Consider the following 16,144-nt stretch of genomic DNA (forward strand, 5'->3'; position numbering starts at 1 on the left):
GCTTTAGTTTCAACAGGGAGTTTGTTGTAAAGTCTTATCCCTGTATGTGATAAGCTATTGAGACTTTTGGATAACCTATGATGATTAAAATGTAAATTATTGCATGTTCTTGTGCTGTAGTTGTGATAATCAGAGTTTATTTTAAAACTATCATAATTTTGGTGGATGAAACAGACTGTTTCAAGAATGTAAATACAAGGTAGGGGCAAAATATCAAACTCTTTGAATATTTTTTTACTATCCGAGCGAATAGGTACTTTCTTTATAATTTTCAATATTCTCTTTTGCAGTCTAAACATTTGTGCAAGTTTTGATGACGACCCCCAGTTAATTATCCCATATGATAATACAGAGTGAACATAGCCAAAGTAAACCACTCTAAGTAGTTCCTTGGGAGTTATATTGGTTAGGACACGGAAAGCATAACACAAACGACTTAGTTTATCAGTTACGAACTGAATATGACTTTCCCACGTGAGGTTGGAATCAATCCATATCCCTAAAAATTTTGTACAATCGACGTCCTTTATTCCAGTATTATTAAGTAGTATTTCAATGGAGTCATGTAGTTGTTTCTGACTGAAATACATACAAACGGTTTTACTGACATTCAGTTTTAGTCTATTGCTAGCTTGAGGTTTCATTTATTTTCTCCTGTAAATTATTTTTATCAAGAGTATTGAAAACAATATTGGTGTCATCTGCAAAGAGAACGGTTTTAGCTTGTGTTATCCTTGAGGGAAGGTCGTTTATATACAAGAGAAATAGGATTGGGCCAAGTATGGAACCCTGGGGCACCCCGCTTTTCATGATAGTGGGATATGATTTCATTGAGCCTATTTCAACAAATTGTTGCCTTGCACTTAGGTAAGAAACAAACCAACTTTTAGCTAACCCCCTTATGCCAAACCATTGTAGTTTCTGGATCAGTATCATGTGGTCAACTGTGTCAAATGCTTTGCTCAGGTCCAGGAATAGCCCAACTGTTTGATTCTTGTTGTCTTTTGAATTTAGAATAAATTCCGTGAAAGTGAATATGGCGTTATTAATTCCTTTGCCTTTTTGAAATCCAAATTGAGCATTAGATAGTGCACCATTGCAATCTAAAAACCGAACTAATCTATTATACATAACTTTTTCAAGGATTTTGGAGAATGTAGATAATAGAGATATCGGCCTATAGTTGTTAATATTTTGTTTATCTCCCTTCTTAAATATAGGACATACTTTTGCGAGTTTGAATTGTTCGGGAAATTTACCACTAATTAAAGATGAATTGCAGATGTTTACTAGTGGAGCTACTAGTAGTACGGCACATTTCTTTACAATACCATCCGGAATGTCATCAGGTCCACAGGAAAGATTATTTTTTAGTTTTTTTATTATATCGAGAATTTCATCTGCAGTCACGGGAGATAGAAATATGGTGTTTACATTTCCTGTTCCATGTAAGGTTGTTTCCTGACTACCTGTTACCTGGTTATTAGGATTGTCTGCTACATTTGCAAAAAATTTATTAACAATTTCAGCTATTTCGAAGGAATTTTGAATTGTTTGACCATTATGTATTATTGAAAAGTCTTGATTTGAGACTTTGGTATTTTTACAAGTTTCTTTCTTTGCAACTTCCCATATAGCTTTACCTCTGTTCTGTGCTTTCATAATGAATTCTCCATTGAATTTCAGTTTAGCTGCATGTATAACTTTCTTTAATATGCTGGTATATCGTTTATAATGTAATTCAAGATCTGGGCTATTTGTAATTTGGCACAATTTACATAACTCCTTTTTCCTCCTACAAGAAGTTACAATCCCCTTCGTTATCCAATTTTTTGAATTGCTGAACTGCTTATTTGTAAGTGTACATTTTTTTAGTGGAAAAGCAACATCAAAATAATGACTTATTGAGTTTATAAATTCGTTTGTTTTCGCATCCACATCTGTTAAGTTGGTTACTTCAATCCAATTTTCTTTGCTTAGCAAACGTTTAAAATATTCAACGTTTTCATCATTAAAAGATCTTTTATACCTAATTGGCTTAATGCTATTTGGTTTAGGGTTTTCAAATGCATAAATATTTAAGAATACAGCATTGTGGTCTGCGATACCCATATCAATATTTCCTACTGAGAATGGATAAGAATCATGGTCAATAATTATTTGGTCTAGGCATGTTTTAGAATTAGAGGCTATTCTAGTTGGAGTGTCTATTGTTTCTATCAGATTATATGATCGAATTAGCGATCTGAATTCTGTTATGGTAGCATCACTATTTAAAAAATCTATGTTGAAGTCACCGCACAAAATTAATTGTTTCTTTTTGCTTTTTAGGTGATTTAAAAGAAGTTCAAACTTTTCTAAAAAGGTTTTTATACAGCCATCTGGGGACCTATAGACACATACTACAGTTAAATTATAATCCTGACCGCTAATTTCAGTCACAGCATGTTCGAATACTTTGTCTTGGTTTAGATAATACGTATTCTTTTTTTCTATATGTGATAAATGTTGTCTCACAAAAATAGCTGTTCCTCCATTTTTGTAAGTGTCCCGACAGAAGTAACTTGAAAGGTTGAAATCTGGAATATGACAGTATGTTATTTCCTTTGTGTTTAGCCAGTGCTCTGTACAGCATAAGATATCTAACTTCTTTAAATCATGGTTTATGATTATTTCTAATTGATACAGCTTATTTCTAATGCACTGAAAATTTTGATGCATTAATGTGACAGAGGCCATTTTGTTAGCATTATAAGAAGTCTTTTTATCAGCAAATGAGAAAGAGCTAAGTTTACATGCACTATTTAGGTCTGTGGTTCCAATCTCCGTGAGTGGCCCTGGTATAAAAAATCACGTAGATGGGCAGGCATCTTCACAAGTCGAGCCGAGGATCTAATACTGTATGAGTTTTAGTACACATACATTAAAAGTCAATTTATTTTAAAAGTTACAGAATAGTTTACAGTACATAATTTATAGGTCTGACATCATGAACAAAACAAAATTAATAAACGTAACTAATAGTATGCAGCCATAATATATTATCATAACGCTCTCTTTTCCAAGGCTCAAATGCAAGCTGGGTCTTGCATCTGGTTCGTCATGTAAGAAGGATTACGTTTCAAGTTCAGCAGATTTCTCTTCATCTTCGAACGAACTATCCTCAGACAACTGCCAGAAAGGTGTGTGGGCCATTTTCCAGCGTAAAATTTTTTTCTGTGCAAATTCACTGTATTCATATCCACACATCAGTATGTGATCAGCCAGCACTACAAACAGAAAAGAAATTGCATCCAAATATCTTGGATAATTCAGTTATCAAAAAGAAAAAATAATATTATATGCAGTACTTACTTACTGGCTTTTAAGGAACCCGGATGTTCATTGCTGCCCTCACATAAGCCCGCCATTGGTCCCTATCCTGAGCAAGATTAATCCATTCTCTATCATCATATCCCACCTCCCTCAAATCCATTTTAATATTATCTTCCCATCTACATCTCGGCCTCCCTAAAGGTCTTTTTCCCTCCGGCCTCCCAACTAACACTCTATATGCATTTCTGGATTCGCCCATACGTGCTACATGCCCTGCCCATCTCAAACGTCTGGATTTAATGTTCCTTATTATGTTGTTGTTTTCTAATGCCAGGCGTTTGACAATAAAGTCATTTGACCTCTTGCACTCCAATATTTTTCAAAGATATTATCATGACCAGCCACTGAAGCACAGATTTTGAGGTGTTCCGAATCCATTTCTTGGTTTAAGTTGCACAATGGACAGTTAGGGGACTGATATATTCCAATTCTATGCAGGTGTTTGGCCAAACAATCATGGCCTGTTGCCAATCTAAATGCAGCTACAGACGATTTTCGTGGTAAATCGGGAATTAACTGTGGATTTTGATGCAGAGAGTTCCATTTTTTCCAATGGGATTGTGTTATCAAATTTTGTTTGTTGAAGTCTAAGTATGTAGATTTAATAAATCTTTTCATAGAGTAATACGTAGATTTAATAACAGGTCTGTAAGTAGCAGTGCTGCCCTTCTTTGATAAAGCATCCGCATTCTCGTTTCCCAGGATTCCACAATGGGATGGTATCCATTGGAATACAATTCTTTTATTGAGTGATATTAATTGAGAGAGCATTTTAGTTATTTCTGCTGTTTGAGATGAAGGTGTGTGTTTAGAGATTATTGGTGGAATAGCTGCTTTGGAGTCTGACAATATAACTGCATTTTTAAATTTACTGATGTGGCATAGAAGATTCCTGAGACTTTCACTTATTGCAATGATTTCTCCATCAAAACTTGTTGTTCCATACCCAAGAGATCTATAAAGTGAGAAGAGACAGCACGTAACACCTGCACCGGCACCTTGTTCTCTGGAGATCAAGGATCCGTCAGTGTATAAATGAAGCCAGTTTTGTGGAGGGTATCTAATATTAATTGTCTCTAAAGACAATTGTTTTAGTATTTCAGTGTTTACTTCTGATTTCAGTATTTCTTCTGTTAAATTTAGATTATATTCCATATTTAATAGAGTTAAAGGGTTTGGTTTAATTTGTAGGTTTTCTTTTAAATTCGGGATATTGATTTTCTGTTTTAATTCTTGAACAATGGATATAAAACTTTTTTGAGTTTTCAATCTACAGAGAGGACTGTATGAATGCCAATTGTTTCCTGGTAATCTAATAAGTTTTTCATATTGAATCAGTGCTTTTTCTTCTATTGTCATTTTGATGCTGTTAATATTAGTGAGGAATCTCATAGAATCTATTGGAGTTGTTTTGATTCCACCAGTAATGAGTCTGAGAGCTTGGTTTTGAACATATTCTATTTCGTTTATGAAAGGTGAAGTAATTAAAATTTCTCCGCAGTATGTCAGCACTGGCTGTATAAACATTTTGTATGTAGTGTTCGAAGTATTCCTAGAGCATCCCCATTTCTTTCCTGCTAGTCTTTTTAGAAGGGAGAATCTTTTACGAGCTTTTTCAGAAATGTATTTCAAATGGTTGCTCCATGTTAACTTACTGTCGAAAATAACTCCAAGATATTTGGATTCATAAGTCCTAGGAAGGTGTTGGCCATTGTATTGGATATTGAATTCTCTTTCTTTTTTACCAAGTGAAAATATTTGGTAGTTACTTTTGCTTAAATTGAGTGTCATCAAATTTGATGTATTCCATTCATGTAGTTGATTTAGAGCATTAAGAGCAGAATTTTGAATTTTGTCTCTATGTCTGTAAGATCCGGAAGTCCACAAAACTATATCATCTGCAAATAGTGCTGTTTTCATGTTTGATTCCTCTAATAGGGAGGGTAAGTCATTTATATAAATATTGAATAAAGTTGTGCTGAGGACAGCGCCCTGAGGTAGACCTCGATATGTTTGTCTGTAACTAGAAAGTGAGTTATTGAATTTAGTGGCAATGAATTGTTGACTAAGGAATTCTGATATCTATCTGAACATATTGCTGGAGATACCTAATTTCTGGAGTTTTAGTAATAATTTATTTCTCCAAACAGAGTCATATGCTAGCTGAAAATCAATAAATATTGCCAAGGTATCTTCTTTCTTGTTAAAACTGTCTTTTATTTCTTGGCCGAGGCGTATGACTTGTTCATTGGTAGAGTGTAGTTGTCGAAAGCCGGCTTGTCTTGGTGTCTTCCTTATTATGTCAGGTGAAGAATACAAGGCGTGTAGTTCTGTGTTGTGTAACTTTCTCCATTCTCCTGTAACTTCATCCCTCTTAGCCCCAAATATTTTCCTAAGCGCCTTATTCTCAAACACCCTTAACTTATGTTCCTCTCTCAAAGTGAGAGTCCAAGTTTCACAACCATAAAGAACAACCGGTAATATAACTGTTTTATAAATTCTAACTTTCAGATTTTTTGACAGCAGACTGGATGATAAAAGCTTCTCAGCCGAATAATAACAGGCATTTCCCATATTTATTCTGTGTTTAATTTCCTCCTGAGTATCATTTATATTTGTTACTGTTGCTCCAAGATATTTGAAATAAATATTATATATTCAGGTGATATCACATTATGAACTTCCCATTCTGATATGCCAATCTACTGCTAGCAGTTGGTAAAATACACTGTGTCCACAAATTATTTGACGATTATATAATCCTGTATTTTTATTAATATTAAATAGACAAACGTGATATTTGAAAAGGGATATTTCAAGTTTCGTACTGCCAACTGAGTTTCGTTTGTTATTAAATTTAGTAGGAAATGTGTACATCAATGTTGGAGAAAATGGTTGCCCTGCTAATAGATCATAGATGGTATGTGCTCGAATATGCGCGATATAACATTGCTGTCACAGTTTGCCACGTGTTCCAATAGCAATTTGGACATCCTGGTTCTTCCGCATCAACAATCCGAAGGTAATATGAGCAATTTCGCGAGAGACAATGCATCTGTCTTCAAAGAAAAGGACGAGAGGAGGTCAAGTGTTACTGAAGAGATGATCATTAGAATACGTGAAAATTTGGAAGTGGGGAGGGGGGGGGGGCGTAAATATTGTCTTTAATGAAACCCCACAGGAAAAAATCACACATTATAAGTTCTGGTAAATGGAGTGCCATGTTGTCTGTTATAGACTGGCTCTCTTTACTGATTTCTGAGGGCTCTTCTGAAACTTGAAAAATTCTGGGGGTAGTGGCAGATACTTTTCTATATATTAATTTGGGGATAATGTTGGAACTACGATTACTAGGTGTACTCTTTCACTTGGATGTATCCATTTTTTTCAGACCTGAAAAATTGTCCAAACGAGTTTTTTTTTTATTAAAATGAAAAAATTTCTTTGAAAAACTTCTTTGACACTTCGTAATAAAATCCTATTCCTATTTGACAGAACATTTATTCAATGGTCTGTCTGATTATGAAGCACAAAATCTCAAGTGTCTACAATCTAACTGAGAAATTCAAAGAAATTAATTTAAAAACTAAAAAAAGTCTTACAAATCTTGAATACATCAATAACACTGATACCGGTACGCATTTTAAAACTTACCTGGCATAAATGTTTGTCCCATTGCAATTGCTGCCAAGACTCTTGTCAGTTCCATTTCATCCAATGTACCCATTTGATGAAATATGGAAAAGGAAGAGAGAAGATGATTTAGTGCTTCATCTGGAAGCTCCTATGTGACATGAAGTATCAGTATCAGTAATATTACTGAAACATTCTATTCTCTTAAAAGAAGGATAGATTTTAAAAATAATTTTTCACGACAAAGAAATGCTAATGCTAATGATTATGTTACAGCACAGAAAATGTTGACGTAATATTTAGTAAGATCAGGAACATATGAAGATCTGACAAGTGTGTGAGTTGCCCTTCTCCTATAAGGTGCATTCGGCTACCAAATCATTCACAGAATAGGAGTGGTGAGCACAATAAGCCTCGGGTCCCTCTGTAAGAGAGAGAGAGGGAGGGAGGGAGGGGGGAGGGAAAGGGAGAGGGGGTGGTTTGTGTGTGCGTGTGCGTGCGCGTGCGAGTAGAAAAAAGATTAGGTGTTGATACAAGAAACAGAAGAAGAATATAGAAGAATTAGTAGTTATAAATGGAATATAATTTTTACACCTACATTACTAATACGCAAATAAGCAAAAAAACTAATAACTCACCATAGTGAGATAATATTCTCCAAGATATCGTTCAGCTGCTCCTAGTTCATTTCTCAGACTGTTCAATTCCGCAACATCTTTAAAATTCTCCAGATGTTGTAAAGTTAAATCCGTATCTCCAAGTCTATGAAAGAAATAATAAAATACTCTTTCAAAATCAAAGACTGTAATGGATACCATTAACAAATTTGATTATAGTTTAATATAGAAGCTTCACTTTTGTTTCCTAAAATACACATGGAACAATACTAAAATTATTAAATCATAGTTTTATTTTTTTTTTATTATTATTTCAAACCAATCCGATACAGATTCCAAGGCGATCCAATATCAGGTTAGGTACTGGTACAGTAAATCAAATGGAAACCTCTTTAAGACAGAACAAACAAAATGACCTAACATTAATGAAGAAGAAAAAGAAGAAGAAACAATCTGTATATAGGAGTACTATTTAACTACTCAACATACCACTCAATAAACATACTATAATTTCAGCCAGTATAAACAAAAAAGAAGAAAAAATAACCTCAGAGTAATATTTTATCACTGTTGATAAAGTAATAATAAAGAAATTAATTTATGGTCTCACCGACTTGATAATCGAGAATTCATTTCCCAGTCAGTGAATTTCTATTAACATATGATGATGATCATCTCTTGTCCAATACCAGTATTGTTGAAAATGTAGAATATTTTGATTAACAGACATTAAAAGTAATGCAATATTTTCCTTCCTGCAATTAAATACTGTACATATTTGGATGAAAACCCCTTCGTGGTGACAGAAAGTGGTTTACCAGTCAAAGTAAAAGGGAGTTATGTAAATCTGGCTTTCAGTATAGCTCCTTGTGAAGCTGACTTGAATAATTTCAAGAAAAAAAAAATTGTTCTGGGGCCTAGTATCGAACGTGACTGTTCGTTAACAGAAAACCACAATTCAAGTCACACAGAGTTTGTGTGCACTCATGTTGGGCTTTGACATCTTGTCAAGCCCACTTGAGGTACAGGTAGATTTAAAGATATAAAGGGAAAAATTGAGCCGGGGTCTGGTACAGTTCCTGGGTAGCTCAGAACTGCAGTCTGCTCTCTCACCACAAGTGATAAGAGCTGTCATCACTAAAAAATTGTACTGTAACTAACACACATAAACATTGATGTATAATTTAGGAGTACCCCATAAGTTATAATGCTGATTTGGGAAGCAATTATAATTTCATAAACATCAGCTGCCTCTGTTTTCGTTTCCAATCATAAACATGTCTCTAGGGAGTGCATATTGTTTCTCAATGGCCAGGGTGCTCTTTTTCCCTTCAGAGTATAAGCACAGTCTACTATATACAGTCACGAAGCTTGGGATGATTTTTTGCCAACGAGTTGCATTTCTCGCGATAGTTGCTAGCCGCTTGGAGCGCTGTGAGTACTAGGAACAATAGACTGTGTCACTGCCATCGTGATCTAATACAGACCGTAAGGCAGACCATGTAACTCACTTAACCCAATCACGAAGGGCGGCATTTCAACCATATAAATTAATTGGAATGCATAAACAGTAACATATATTTCTCTAAAATGTAGTGTAATTGCATTAATAAACAATGATTAGGGAACACTTCAGACATAATTCCTTGCGAGTTAGGTGGAATATTATTTTTGGTGAGAAAATTACGTTGTTCATATCTGTAATACCTGCCTTTATTTCGATTAAATATTGCGAAATTCTTGTACATTCATTTATGCACGATTCAATAATTTTCAATTGCACCGCACGGATATTTAGATATGTTGAAATTATAGGTTATGTTTACTGTACCAGTTGCCCTTTCTGTCTAAATTTATTCATCTCCAATGCCTTGCCATTCATATGAAAATTATAGGTTATGTTTACTATATTTAACTTATATTCCTAAATTCCCAATCATACATTATAATTAAGCATAATGTCAGGTATGATACCCCAGACATTCAATTTGTCTGTATTTTAAAACTACAATTGTGTACTGAATTATTGTATTTATCTACTACCGGTACTTAAGAGACGAAGTAACACAATTGTACGTACACTAATTTCATAGGAGTGGTATGGTAAACGTTTTGTCTAAAATTAAGGAAGGTAGATGTGCTAAATTGAAATCACAATATAAATTCTTTTTTATTAAACCTCAAAATAGCTTCCATTCTAAACTTGAAATGTTGACGCGAACAGATTATGTTAACATGTAAAATTCTCTTCACATTAAAATAACACAGTTTTGTAATTATTTCTGCAACATATTATGCAACAAGAAGTAAACGGAACTTATGGACAAATTACACTAAATAAATCTTAGCAATGATACCGATAAGCAATAAAGTTATAATATTTCACTGAGCTCCACACACTGAAAAAGAAAACACGAACAAATATTACGGCCTGGTCTAGATCGAAAAAGCATTGACTGTGCCGTATTTCGCATTTTTGTGAAAAGCTATGTAAACTGTGAAATGTTCGTACATATTTTATGAAAAAAATATATAAACCTTATGTATTTCATATTTCAATAGTGGAAGGAAGGTGTTAATTTTTTCAAAAGATTACGATATCGAAAGTACAATACAATTTTTGGTCTGCTAGGGAAAAAGTCTGTGATGAGGCGATAGTAGCGATCCTGGTGGTGAGCAACTATCTATGGATGCATATTTCAACTGTCTGTTTGCATATTTAGTAAGTATTAAGCTTCGTGACTGGTGTAAGGCAGTGTTCCATGATAATCGTCAGTCATTTGTGATGGGCAATTTGAGGATGAATCTCATTGTGTATTGTAATTCTTTAGCAGTTGGTGAGACAGCATAATTTATACTGGTGATCACTACATATTGTTTACATTCACATAAAATAATTGAAACATAATTAATATGTTTCCTTTTTTTTTTTTTGTCACATATTTTCCCGATTTTTAGCACATAAAAAAATAAATATTTTCCCTATTGGTAATTACCAGTTTACATTTTGTTGTCGGCCATTAGATCTTCATTCTCTGATCCTATAAATAGGTGCATAAATGGCTTTATGAAAATGTATTTGTCAGTTATATTTCTCTTAACATTATTAATTGAATATTAATAAGGAGTATTAAAAATGCCGAGTCTTACGCCCTATAGCAGAAGGCCAACTCCAAGTGGGCATAGCACACATTTGTCATATCTTCACATGTCCCTGATCTTTCTAAATACTGCGTCAACGTCTCAACTGCTGTCACATAATCATTAGCATCAGCTTGGCAGCTACCAAGTTCAAGAAGGGCAGCCAATTCCAGCTCTGGGTGTCCAGCTGTTCGTAATATGCGAAGAAAACAAGTTTCATTAAGTTAAATGACACATACTTTCTCAGATTAAAATATCTATTACAATAAGTGAAGATTTATGAAATCATCCACGATCAAATTCCTACTCATACATATCACTTTCTTTTCCAATGTCACAAAATTTCCACTGTCTACAGTGGCGGCTGGTGAGGCATTCTGGTGGTGGTGCCAAAAATGAAAAAAGGTTGTACGCAAATTACCCTAGTGAAATTGATAATCGCAGTTCACGTTTGCATTATGTTAAATAAAACACATTAATTAAACCAGCTATTTTACCAGGTGTACAGATAATAATGCATCTAGTAACAGTTACAATAACATTTCCGAAACTAATAACGAAATTTACAGATACAGATAATCAAAACTTTCACAGTATTGTTAGTCAAATACAAATAACTTTTATCTCTAGTAAAATTACTGGCAAAAACACACGAGATAAACAGTGATATAGATAATAAACAAACACGTTTGCGCTGTATTTAACAGGCCGATGAATCCAATGCAGCGGCCTGAATAACACATGTTCATGTCCTGCACAGATCTCATGTATCTTTAACAGAAGCATCAATACTATAGCAACAGTGTAGCGATATTTAGTTGCCGCAAAATAAAACAAATATTACACAACATTAACAAACAGTTTTACATAATATGAAAAAATATTTATCTTTTTAAAATGAACAATGACTATCTCTGTGTTCAATATAGTTAAATGGATAATAATTTACACATTCAAATCCAAGTTATGTGCATTAGTTTTGAATTGGCAACATTATATTAACATTTGGCGCCGAACTTTAACTTGTGTTTTCGTGCAAGTCTGCAGTTGATGGTTCCCTTCCTAACGTCTCCAACAACCCTGCCATCTAGCAAAACTTCTGCATTACTGTACTCTAGCGGGTGGAATATTAACTACTGAGTCAAATTGAATTCGGCTCAAAGTCTGCCATAAGAAACGCATATAAACTAGAATCAGTAGCCTTTTGTACAGTGTTATATGGACAGTGTTATAGGCAGTGCCACACCGAAGTGGCTCCAACGTTCGGAAAAATGCTGCAAGAGTGCGTCCGGATCTGTGTGCGCGCTCGTTCAAATGAAATACGAATAAAATGTGTAGAAATAAACTATTACAACTGCTTTCTAGGATATTATTTTTTGTTTCTTTCATTGGTGGTGCCATGGCACACTGGCACTACCCCAAAAGCCACCCCTGACTGTCTAAGTTCTTTAACTTACTGTAATCTCCTGTTCAGGAATTTGTAACGCATAATAATAAAGAAGAGTTCTCCTACCCCAATCTCAAGCGCCATGCAAACTCTTAACCATAAGTTTACTGATGGAGCTCGCAAATGAAAATAATAATAAAAAATCGCTTTTCTGTAAATTGACTTACTGGTGCTATAAATATTATATCAACAATACTGATTAGTGGGGCAGTATAGGGTGTACCTTGAGTAAGAGTTCAGTGGGACGATATGTACGATAATAGATCCCAGTTATCTTGTAGTATGAATCTTCTAATTTGAAACTGTCTTCATACGAAAGCTGTTTGAAAAGTTCATAGCCTGATATAGAAATTAAATTAGGGTTATTCTGAAACAATCTTCATTTTTCAACATAATCCCCACTGAAATTCACACACTTGGTGCACAGGTGCTGCATTGCTGATGTATTGTATCCTCCTTATAAACATATTTCTCGAGGTCTGCAGAAAAGCCTTCTGCTGCTGTGATAACCTCTTCATTTGACGAAAATTTCTTCCCAGCCAAATGAATTTGAGCTTTGAGAAAAGCTAGAAGTCTGAGGATGCGACATCTGGTGAGTAGGGAGGTACGGCAAAAATTCGAACGGTAGTTTGTATAGTTTAGCAACAGTGATTGCAGATGTGTGAGCAGCTGCATTGTCGTGATGAAACAGCACTTTCTTTTTGGCCATATTCGGCATCTTCCCCGAATTTTCCCTTTCAATTGCTGAAGAAAATTTGAATAATATTCTCCGGTTATTTTTGTCCCCTTTGCCAGACAGTCAATCATGATTATCCTCTTAGAATCCCAGAACACGGAGCCATGACTTTCCCAGCCAACTGAACAGCTTTTGCTTTCTTTGGAGGAGGAGAATCACTGTGTTTCCATTGTTTTGACTGCTGTTTTGTCTCTGGTATATAGTAGTGGATGCTGGTTTCATCAGTGGTCACAAACCACCTCAAAAAATTGGACATATTTTTTTCGAATCGAGCCAGACAATCCCTCGAATTGACATCAGACGTGCTTTTGTTTCGGTGTTAACAAACATGGAACCCACCTTGCGGAGATCTTAGATATGCTCAAGACATTGATTAAGATGTGGCGCACTCGTTCAGTTGAGATATGCATAACCTCGCTAATTTTCCACAATTTCAGTCAAGTCATTCAACACCATATCGTGGACATTTCTACGATTTCTTCACTTGTTGAAATTTAGAAATCTTCTCACCATTCAGGAGATGCCACAAGGGACAAAAGTACTTAAGCATATAAATGTTTACAAGTTTATTGAACCACTGATTTTGTTTTGACAAGATAAGTATTATGAAAAAGTAAAGAGTGCCAATGAACTTAATTTCATTTCGAGTGTAGGTAATGCTTTAGCAGAGCAATTGATCCTTTCAATGCAGCTAAAGTTACAATCTGAATAATAGATGTAGGTATTTCAAGCCTCTTAAACACGTCTTTCATGAAGACAGTAGTGGTACCTCTTGTTCCAACCGGCGATTACTTCAAGCTGTTTTAGCCGATAGTTTTAGAGGTAATAGGGAATGATGAGATTGTAGATATTCTTTTTTTCCTTATCCACTTCTGCCAGGTGTTCCTATTCGTTTCGAAACGCACAGTGAGGTCAATTATAAAACCAGATTGCTCTCGACCATATTTAAACAGTACCGTCCATTTTTTCACAGTCGAAAACGCTGGAGCAGATTCCCCCAGTGTAGCATCCATGTCTGCTTTAATTTCTGTTGGACTCATTCCCTTTTTTACGAAATATTTAATGACAGCACGAAGCTCGATATTTTCCATTTTTTCCAATCTGTTTGGCGTACTAACTTCAATATTAAACTACAAAAAATGTAGTTAAAAAAAAATTATGATTTTTCGTGAACTAATGTAAAATGGTCACTAATAATGGCGGCATTGTTGACACTTATTCAATGTCATCTATTTGTCAGGCCTCGAACTTTTCAAACGCACCTCGTATGGTCACATAATTACAGTCGATGTCAGTTGCCATCATCACTATGAGACATATAGTGAATGGAGATTTCTAGGAGCTGTGATTTTCGAACTACAGTTGGAGCGAACAACAAATGTCACAGAGACAAAAATGACAGGTCTTCAAATCGCATCCCAGCATTGAGGCACCATAGCTAGCTTACAAAACCGGATTTCACTACTCACAGTATCTCCCCAAATTCACCACGATGCTTGGTGAACACCAGTCCTATACACTAGTTTAGATTTCATGAGAATTTCTTCTCCAATAAGGGTAGAGAAATAATACTGGTAGTAACTCACTTCTACTTTGGCATGCTTAAAATACAAATATATACTAATATATAAAGGTTTGCTATAAATTCTATTAGGAAAACCTTAATAGGTTCTTTACCTTCAACAGCTCGCCGTACTGCTAAATTGCAATACCGAATTGCTTGTTCTGGGAACTCTGAGCGTATTTCCTGTGATAAACTTAACAGTGTACTACTTAATAGGCAGCAAGTCTCTACGTATAAAGATTCCATGGGACGGCCCAATTCTTTCTCAGCATTCCACACATGGCCTCTAGATAACTCTCGTGCTTCTTGAAGTAATTCATATGCTTCCTTAGGTCTGTCCACTGTATAATTAAAAACAATATGAAGTCACATATTTTTTAATTTATGTCTGTGATTCGAGGAATGAAGTGAATAATTCTAAATGCTTATTATAACAGCAATAATGATTATGATTATGATGATGATAAGAAGAACATTAATAATAATAATAATAATAATAATAATAATAATAATAATAATAATAATAGCAGAATACATACAAAAGATATGAAAAGTACATCTCAGCTGGGAGAGATGGATGTGTAGGCCTACTAAGTGACACTATTATGATGTATAAAATTATTAACTTCACTATATGTTCTGTTGCAATAGCTCTTTTTCTAATTATTTTAATTCTGATGCAATCTTTACAATTTTGTGACATGTGCATTTAAAAAATATGAATTTAAAATACTCACACTGTTCAAGAAGCATCAGACCATAACAATATCTTATGATAGCTTCACGCCTTCCACCATCTGCACGATACCTGTGTCCAACTTCAACACATTTCAGGAACAGCTGTTCTGCTATCCACCACCAGTCTTCACTCCGGGTCATGAAGAAGATTGCCAGCTGAAGAAGTGCGTGGCTCTCAGCATCTAAATTTCCTGAAGTATTAGTAGAATTCGTTATTTATATAAAGAAATCTGTAGTCTGAATTTTTATTACACTGTCTACAATAAAACAATAACATGAACTCTGAACAAACCAGTGGTCTAATCCATGAGTTACCAAAGGTCTTCAATTGGATCGTGATATCTTGATTTGAAAATATATATAAAGAGTGAACGAAACGAAATGCCACCACAATTCAAGTATACCAAACGGATGCGAGCCCCTACATACTCTTGGATTTTTACGGCTCTGTTTACCCTCGCAATGCATTTTTTTTTACAATCCTTTCACGAAAAAAAAAACTTTGTTGAGAAAATGTATCCGAAAATTCAGTCGTCTATTTCCCGATTTTCTTGTACCAGATAAGATACCGGTAACAATATACACTCATAAAAAAAATTAACGAAACAGAATCGGTTCAAAATAAGAAGCCTTGATAGAATAAACGGGTCTTAAGAGGGAAAAAATTAGACGAAAAGCTTTCTGATTAGAACAAAGCCTTCGAAAATCTTTGTGCTGATTAACTCAGTAGGTAAGGGTGTCTAAAACCTCAGTTCAACACGTCACTAAATTGTTGAAGTTAGAACCATACAAATCCTGTGTCGTGCTTTTGTTCTATATACTTAAATGTCAGACATGAGTTGTTATTGTTAAAGTATAAGTCTACAAGTTACAAAAGAACTCTGGAAGTTTGC

General features: G+C 34.7%; 1 protein-coding gene across 1 annotated transcript; it reads right to left on the minus strand.

The window, feature by feature from the left end:
• Positions 1-2,910: 2,910 nt before the first annotated feature.
• Positions 2,911-15,721, minus strand: LOC138694640 (tetratricopeptide repeat protein 29). The gene is made up of 6 exons (XM_069818568.1): positions 15,251-15,721; positions 14,627-14,854; positions 10,776-10,953; positions 7,647-7,770; positions 7,030-7,159; positions 2,911-3,269 (listed from the first exon to the last, which is right to left on the minus strand). The coding sequence occupies exons 1-6, from the start codon at positions 15,390-15,392 to the stop codon at positions 3,115-3,117; spliced, it is 957 nt and encodes a 318-aa protein (XP_069674669.1). The 5' UTR covers positions 15,393-15,721; the 3' UTR covers positions 2,911-3,114.
• Between the last annotated feature and the right edge of the window lie 423 nt (positions 15,722-16,144).

The sequence above is a fragment of the Periplaneta americana genome, chromosome 2, assembly GCF_040183065.1.
Source record: "Periplaneta americana isolate PAMFEO1 chromosome 2, P.americana_PAMFEO1_priV1, whole genome shotgun sequence".
Lineage (NCBI taxonomy): Eukaryota > Metazoa > Arthropoda > Insecta > Blattodea > Blattidae > Periplaneta > Periplaneta americana.

Bases quoted from the DNA above. Each gene is read 5' to 3' on its own strand.
- LOC138694640 (XM_069818568.1), bottom strand. From the start codon at position 15,392: ATGACCCGGAGTGAAGACTGGTGGTGGATAGCAGAACAGCTGTTCCTG. The intron at 7,771-10,775 runs GTAAGACTCGGC...TTTCTTTCATAG, and splicing joins TTGGCCTTCTGCTATAGGGC to ACTTGGAGATACGGATTTAA. The intron at 3,270-7,029 runs GTAAGTTTTAAA...TTCTGTTTGTAG, and splicing joins GGGACAAACATTTATGCCAG to TGCTGGCTGATCACATACTG.